At 40.4% G+C, this 8,355-nt stretch overlaps 1 protein-coding gene across 16 annotated transcripts in view; it reads left to right on the plus strand.

The window, feature by feature from the left end:
- Window positions 1–6,150, plus strand: part of KDM6A (lysine demethylase 6A) — a 151,203-nt gene extending 145,053 nt beyond the window's left edge. For 9 of the 16 annotated variants that reach the window (XM_088160407.1, XM_088160410.1, XM_088160408.1 and 6 more), the window contains 4 exons: window positions 60–186; window positions 1,105–1,275; window positions 1,537–1,615; window positions 3,529–6,150. In XM_088160407.1, the coding sequence (XP_088016533.1) occupies window positions 60–186; window positions 1,105–1,275; window positions 1,537–1,593 (355 nt within the window). In that variant the 3' untranslated portion in view covers window positions 1,594–1,615; window positions 3,529–6,150. The other 7 variants (XM_014876747.2, XM_014876759.2, XM_014876751.2 and 4 more) reach the window with 2 other exon arrangements.
- Window positions 6,151–8,355: the final 2,205 nt, after the last annotated feature.

Here is an 8,355-nt window from a genome sequence, read left to right on the forward strand (position 1 = left end):
CTTGAGTGTTGCTGTACAGTTGAATGTTGAACTGAACACAAAACTGCTTTTGGTTGCAGGTACTGCCTGTTAAGAACTCTCAAACAGTGTCAGACACTGAGGGAAGCTCTGATTGCTGCAGGAAAGGAGATTGTCTGGCATGGACGAGCCAAGGACGAGCCAGCTCATTACTGTAGCATTTGTGAGGTCAGTAAAAATGTGTTGGGTCATCCACTCTTGTAATATTTATTTAAATTTTGCCATGTCTTTTGTTATTGATGATGTTTAAATTTTGCTTTTAAGCTGCATCATCTGCTCTGTGCTGTAAGCACATCTGTGTGATGCAGCACTGCCTTCCAGGAGCTCATCCAGATGTTTTTCTAGACGTGGGCTGTATTTTCCTGACGGCTCTCCCACAGTGCTTCCACAACATTGTTTTTCACTAGGTCGATTTTCAATTCTCAACTTTTTATAAAATGTTGTTATCCCTTCCTGCATAAAATTTGATCTGCTGAGCTTCATTTTAAAGACACAGCTGTCTTCGTTTCAGAAGTCAACAACACACCCAGAAGAGAGAGAACTTAAGTCCTTTTTTTCTGCAGGACATACCTTTTTGCTGAATTTTTTCATTCTACTTACTGTTAATAGTTGCTTTGAAGTATTAGATAAGAGTTTTCATGAAGCTTAAAAGCCCTGAAAATCAGTTTCTAGTTATCCTCTGGCAGAGCCTCTTGGGCAGGATGAGCATGTGGCTCAGCAGTAAGGAAATAAATAACAAACTTCTTTAGCAGACAGTAAAAAGGAAAAATAGGTATAATTGTTTGAAATCCCCACCTTTACTGAGTAACCTCTATTCAGCAAATGAATCCTGCTTTGTCAATATTGACCCAAAGCTTTCCCATGGCACTGTTCATGCACACATCCTTAGTGTAATATTAGTGGTTTTACACTGCTTCACTTCCCTGCCCAAGCCTTAGGAGAATGGATTTTCCCTGAACAAATCTAATTTTTCTCTTTGCATGCACAGGGTAAGGTTGTAAATCTTGAAGAAAACGCAGTTTTCATAGTTTTAACTTTTTAAAAAATGAAATTGTAACACTTGGCTTTCTGTTTCCTGTCTAATAGGTGGAAGTCTTTGATCTGCTTTTTGTCACTAGTGAGAGCAATTCTCGAAAGACCTATGTTGTACATTGCCAAGACTGTGCAAGAAAGATAAGCACGAACCTGGAAAACTTTGTGGTGCTAGAACAGTACAAAATGGAGGACTTGATGCAAGTCTATGATCAATTTACATTAGTAAGTCAAATTAATAAGTGGGTGCATAAATACATTATTTGTAAAGCAGTTGTAGACTGTCTTGGTGCTCCGTTGTACGAGTACCGTGGACTTTCTGATTCAAGTGGAGGTTTGGGTTGTGTGTGATACTCGCAGAACAAAACCTGAAGAGTCAGAATTGTGTGAAATACTACAGTAACTTACTGCAGAACATAACCACTGAGTTTTCAGGAAAAGTATGATGTTACAATTCATAAAGTTGTGGCTTTAAAAATCCAATAGAGATCACCTGAAGACCATAACTGGATCAGATGGAGATGGGAAGAATCAGGACAGTGAAGCTTGGAGAAACTAGCACCAGGTTCAAGAGCATCTCTAATACATTGGTTGTGGTATGAAGTCAGTATAGCAGCAGAGCATCCTATGCACTCAGACCCTTCCTTCCCCTTCCCCACCCATCCCCTCCCAAATCAGCACTGTCCTTCTGCTTAGCAAGTGGATGCTCTCAAACAGTTCTGTCTCTTGGCTTGGGGCCTCCTTTGCATTTCAATTTAAAGCAAAAAGCCTCTTTGCCATTATAGCTCTGTGCTATATATGGCAGCCTCCTGCTTTGAACTGTGTCAGCACAACTGTCCTAACATTTCACCCAGGTTTCATTGTTCCAGGCAAAGATGGCTTTTTTTGTAACCACGATGAAAGCGATGCTGGATGTATTTATAAGCCTTGGCTTTCTGTCGAAGGAGACAAACATTGGACTAAGTGTTATGGGAATTTCATGTTGGATTTGATATGACAGCCCAGTAAGGGCTGTGCCTTGATTCATTTTCAGGTGCTGCAGAAAATGTGTGTTTAGTAATTTCGTGTATTGGTAGCATGCCAAGCTGTGACCTTCTGAGTTAAGGCCTCAAGGTTTGTCAGTAGAGGCTGGCGAGAGTGTGGGACCATGTCCTCTGAATTTAATTCTCTTCATTAGTCCCACAGAGCCTGGGTTGGTTGAACTTCAGTTCACGCTTCTAGGAGGTCACTGTCATTATAGTCTGTGAAATGCTGCAATTTCTAAGTGATGATCTGTTACAGAAAAACATATAAATAAACACCTATTCTCAGATACTTCATCCAGTTGAGTGGAAATGGGGAAGAATGTTTCTGTATGGAGATGAGAGGGAGGGAGGGGTATTTTGTTGTCTGTTGCTTGTACATTATATAGGTAACAGCATTGATACTGTCCCTAGAACAAGGGTTCTCAACCTGTGAGTAGCTCCTTCCCCCACCAAAACCTAAGGCTGGGGCTCTGAAGGACATTGATAATTTTTGTTGTATGAAGTTGGTGTGCCATTCATTTCTTTTAATGGGGATATAACACTCAATTGGGAAGAGTTACAGCCCAGAAGTGACATCTCTCAGATATAGGAGGAGAGTTAAGGTTTGTTGTAAATCACAGGATGAAGATCATCTCAACTGGCAAAGTTGCAATAGGCCAAAGAGAGACTGGAACAAAGTACCAGGAGGAAACACAGGGATGAGCTAGCATTAAGAGTTCCATAGTTGGGTACTCTGGTATGATCTAAAGTGTATTTAAAAACTGTGAGCAGCTTTTTGAAGGGGTTCCACAGATGAGCAGGAAAAGAGGAGGAAATGCCATCAAAGACTCAGTGCTTTGATGGAATGCCACAGAGTGCAATACTGGGAAGCAGTTAGGTGTCCTCTGGACCTCATCTCCTGACAGCAGGCAGGAACAAGAGGCCTCACTTCACTCTTGAGGCACTTTGTCCCCATGTCAGAGAATCTGAGACCCTTTCCACAGATACCTTAACCTCAGGGGAGTATGTTACTGCTCAGGTAGAGGGGAGGAGGGAAAATAAAACCCACGAAGGCTTTGGAGAGCCACAAATGGACCATCTCCCCATTGGTAAACAGGTTGAGAATCCCTGTTGTAGAGTGTATAAATTAGATACATCTATACCGAGGCCACGTGGAATTCTTTGCTGTCACAGTGGAACTTGTGGCTGCTCACATCGTATTAACACAGGCATCCCCACAGCATACTCCAGTCTGCAGTACAGGCAAAATCCTAATGCAGAGTGTTCATAAAATACATGTTGTATTTGAGTAAGGTGGAAAACAATGCCACTATTCTCTCAAAAGAGTCCTGAAGTGTAAAAAGAATAGTGTGTGTGACTTTTGAACTCTCATGGTTACAGTTTGTGCAGGTCTTAGTTAAATACAGAGTTTTGCACCCTTGTAGAAAAGGTAATTTAATGTTTTCTCTTTCAGGCTCCTCCATTGCCATCCTCCTCATCTTGACATTTTTTCATGGACATTAAATGAAAACTTTTCTGATATTCAGGAAGTGACCCAGTTCTGCACCACTGATTTTTGTAGCTATCCCGTAAGGCTGCTGGCTGAAAGCTGTGTCTATGCAACCTTCCAAGTGCGGAGTGTCAACCAACTGGACAGGAGAGAGCACTGCCTCCTACTCCAGAACTCAAAACAAATAAAGCTCATCCAGCTGTACTTCAAAAAAATAATTCCATGTTTTGTATATATCTGACAAAACTGGCAACATTATACAGACTACTGACTTGAAGACCACCTCTTTTGTATTTCTCTGTTTCTGGGCTGATGAGTTGGTTTCATCCATTTTTCCCCCTTCAGAATTTCCCTTGGAAAAAGTACTAGCTTAGCTGGTCATTTCTTTGTAAGGTAGTTAGAAATTTTAAGTCTTTCTTTGGGCAACTTTTTTTTTCTTTTTTTTTTTTTTTTTTAATGTGAAGAGTTAGGTGATATAAATTTTTTACTGCTTTTATGTTTTTCTGTCTTGTTTTGAAACCATGACGGTTACACTTTTGGTTCCTAAATAAAATTTAAAACAATTAACAGCCAAGTCACAAAGATAAATGGGTTGCACATAGACTAAGGAATAAACTTCAGATTTGTGATTTTTGTTTCTAATCTTGATGTAAATTTACACTATTTATAAATACATATTTATTGCTTGAAAATATTTGTGAATGGAATGCTGTTATTTTTTCCAGATTACCTGCCATTGAAATTTTAAGGAGTTCTGTAATTTCAAACACTACTCCTATTACATTTTCTATATGTAAATAAAACTGCTTAGCATTGTACAGAAACTTTTATTAAAATTGTTTAATGTTTAAAGTTTTTCTATTGTTTGAGTTTTAAAAAGATTTTATGTACAGTGCCCAGTTTTTGTTCTTTTTTGAATCTGATTATATATATTTTATATATACTCTTGTGCTTGTGTATATATATAATATATATAGAAACTCGAATATAAATATGTGTATAAAGATTTAGAGACTAAATTTTTCTCGTTTTAAGTTTTACATCTATGGTAGATTTGAGGTGTCTACTGTAAAGTATTGCTTACAAAAGTATGATTATTTTTAAAGAAATATATGGTATGTATCCTCAAGACATAGAATGACCTTCAGACTGGTTTATTGTTAAATTGCACTTTTTGCAATAACAGACCAATAAATAGTTGCTGCCAAAATGTAGTAGTAGAAAATAAATAACAGCTAAATTTTAAAGCTCTTCAAGAAAATACCAACTTTGACAGGGAGTTTGGCACTAGTTTTAGAGGAGGAATGAAGAAGATCGAGTTTTGGTGGGGATGTTCTCTAGATTTCAACCAAATTGCAACTTATATATTACAATATGTTCTATTAACAATTTTAAAAGTTAAGACTGAATCATCTTGGCGTCATTGTTGACCCCAAAAAAGGACGTTGTTTTGTGGTATTCTATTGTATTTTCACATATTTTGTAATACGAATTCACTGGTAAATTTTTGAAGCACTAGGTTTATTTAGGACAAGTTTATAATATATCATTGTAACAGTTTGCAGTTTTAATGATGGTATTTATTTTAAGTTGCTCCTTTCTCATTAGCTTCTTGAAAATGCATTAAATCTAAATTTCAAAATTGATAGCTTTCTTATCGATCAGAGTTGACTGATGCAGAAGGTTCTGCATCCAACAGTTTCTCATAATTTCTCATTAGTGGGGTATGTTAGTGATTGCATTGTTAAATTTTTTGTAATCAGTGTGAAGTGTTACAGGCACAGAGCATGCAGATAGTTCCTTTTGAACAAAAAGAATCGCCTCTTACGTTGTAGCTTCAAATGAAGGGTGTTTTAATGAAGAATCAGCACAGTTTATCTAACGCTGTTACAACAGTTTAACCACAGTTAGAGCTGACTTTCTTGCTAGTTCTTACTAGTTGGACAAAAGGATGTAGAGATGAAAGAAAAGCGTAACGAAATGCTCTTGCCAGCAAAATTATCAACTAGCAGTTAGGAAGCCAGTATTTGCAGTTCTGTAAAGGTTTAAGTCTCAACTCTTGATAACAAACTCTACAAATCATAATTTTTTTTTTACTTATGTATTTTATGCAGTCATAAATATTGTAATCTTGACAAACCATGCTGCAACTGAAAAGCTACTCCTTTAAAGTAGTCTTAAACCCAAATAAAAGCAAGATACACTTACCTCAACTAATGGTAAACAAAAGGTCCTCATTTCTCAGTGCTGTAAAAGAACATTTGATAATTAGGAATGAGCTACTGTGCACGAATCAGAAGGGCTTTGTACCTTTCCTCCACTTTGGAAAAGAGGATATGGCACTACCAAGGGAGAATATTCGTATTTTGCCAATGAACAAGTAGACCAAATCAGTAGAGCATCAGACAGCATTTCTCATGCTGTGGGAAGGGTTGTCATGAATTGGAATTGCTGCAGGGCTTTAATATTTCGCAGTTTCCATACTTCTTAATCACACTCTGCTCCCAAGCAATGGACAGTTTGGTTCTATAAGCTGCTATGATTTAGAATGCTTTTGTTTCACTTTATTAAAAAAGCACAAGTTAATGTTTCGTCAGTTGTACTTCTTAAGAAGCACTTCTGCTTCTTCAGTTACGAAGCACATGATGGAGCATTTGTAATCCTCTGGGTGTTTCTAAACATTAGGAGTTGGGCAGGGTGGGGGGAGGCTGGAGTCTGGAGCTGAACTTTCCAAGGAATTTTGGTCTTAGGGGCCCTTGAGCTCCACAGCTGAGCCCCACTGCAAGTGATTCTGATCTGCTTGTGCCTACAAATTGCAGTAGCAGGCAGATGAACGATGAAAATGTGAAAGGATGAAAATGGCTAAAGATGTGGCATTTGTTGCAAGAATTTTCAAAAAGTTATGGGTTGATAAAAATGATAGTGGTAGGGAATGGATAAAAACCAGAGGTAAAAATAGGTATTAAAAAATAGTATAAAGTTGAATTACAGATAAGAAGGAATTAGAACGAGCAACATCTGCTACTGAGCTGTGGGTCTGAGAACTGTCCTTGAGGAGCTTGACAAAAAGGGATCCTTTAATGGGGAGAATAAACAGTCATTTGTTTCTGACCTTAATTAAGTCCTTCTATAAATATATTTACAACAGAGCATTTGATTTTAAAGATTTCCTCTGGATACGTAACTTGGGAGCAGTTTATCTTTGCTTTTTTGGAGATCCTACCAGTGGTTACAGTTTAGAAGTAGTGATGTTGGTGTCTATATTGAGATGCAAGTCACTAGAAAGTGACAAGTATCTACTGACAGGAAACCTCAAAGCTTCTTGAATTTGGGTGGCAGAGAACTTGTTGATCCTAAAGAGAAAGTATTTTCTTTGTGAAAGAAGGACTTCCAAGTAGCATTAAAATGATTTTGCTTTGCTTAAATGAGCACAGCTTGGCTAAGTTGGGCTGATTCTTGGGTCAAAGGTGGGCAAGGCTTGGAGGCTCCAGAGCTGGTGATTTCATGGCCACAAATATATTTATTGGTTAGGTGAAGGAAGATGGAGAGGCTCAACTAAGACTATGGGGAAGAGGGTACTCGTCCTTGATTGCTGCCCTGATCCTGGGAAGGGGTTCAGACGTGGTAGTTTGGCTGGGGTTACAAGGGAGGAGGGTGTTTAAGTCTGAGCTTCCCTAGGTCAGAACCATTTTGTCTGGAGCCAGAGCAGAGATCCATGATAGGGCCAGCAGATGAGTGTGGTAGGAAAGCTTCATGTAAGAAGGACATGAAACTGTTGGAGCAGGTTCAGAGAAAGGCCATGAAGTTGACAAGGAGGGCTGGAGCTCATGCCCCATGAAGACAGGCTGGGAAAGTTGTGGCTGTTCAGCTGGAGAACAGAAGGTTGTGTGGAGAGCTCAAAGAACCTTCCAGAGTCTGAAGAGGCTACAGAGAAGCTGGAGAGGAACTTTTTTGCTAGAAACTATAGCGACAGGAAAAGGGGGAATGGTTACAAGTTGAAAGAGGGGAAATTTAGCTCAGATATTAGGGGGAAATTCTTCCCTGTGAGGGTGGTGAGGCCCTGGCCCAGGGAAGCTGTGAATGCCCCATCCCTGGCAGTGTTCAAGGCCAGGTTGGATAAAGGCTTTGAGGAACCTGGTCTGGTGGGAGGTGTCTCTGTCCATGGCTGGGTGTTGGGACTAGATGAGCTCTAAAGTCTATTTTAAGCTTTTAACAAATACGATTCTGTGACCTTCCCTGGCTGCTTTAGCCAGTGTGGGGGCAGGCAGAGGAATCACTCCAGCTGACTGTGTGGAGACAAGGCTGATGAATGTGAGCATTTACCTCGGGGACAGGTCAAAGCCAGCCAGTGCTGCCTGTTCCCATTGTACTGGAGCTGAGAGTGGAGGAAGGAGGGGTGCAGGTGATGCCCAGACAAGTTCAAACACAAAATGAAGCTGAAGCTCAATCCCAGGTGAGCTCAGTGCAGGGCACAGAGTGCCAGAGACGAGGCTGCCAGCAAGGGGAGGGCACAGGGCAGCCTCATTCCAGGAAAACAGCAGCATTCCTCCAGAAAGGGGAGAGCAGGACATCTGGGGGAGGTGGAACATGGCTTTTCCTCTTGGTGCCACAAACTCCATGCAAAGCTGAAAAGAGAGGAGAGGGGGAGCAGCGGCTGGGCAGAGCCCCTGTGGTGACAGGGACATGGGGAGGGGGTGCAGCTCAGCTGTGTCTGCACCAGGAGCACAGGGACCACCCCGAGCCCCACAGGAGCTGTCCCCTGTCCCCACAGCAGGGAAGGGCTGCACTGTC

This window comes from Sturnus vulgaris, chromosome 2 (genome assembly GCF_052056855.1).
Source record: "Sturnus vulgaris isolate bStuVul1 chromosome 2, bStuVul1.hap1, whole genome shotgun sequence".
Classification (NCBI taxonomy): Eukaryota; Metazoa; Chordata; class Aves; order Passeriformes; family Sturnidae; genus Sturnus; species Sturnus vulgaris.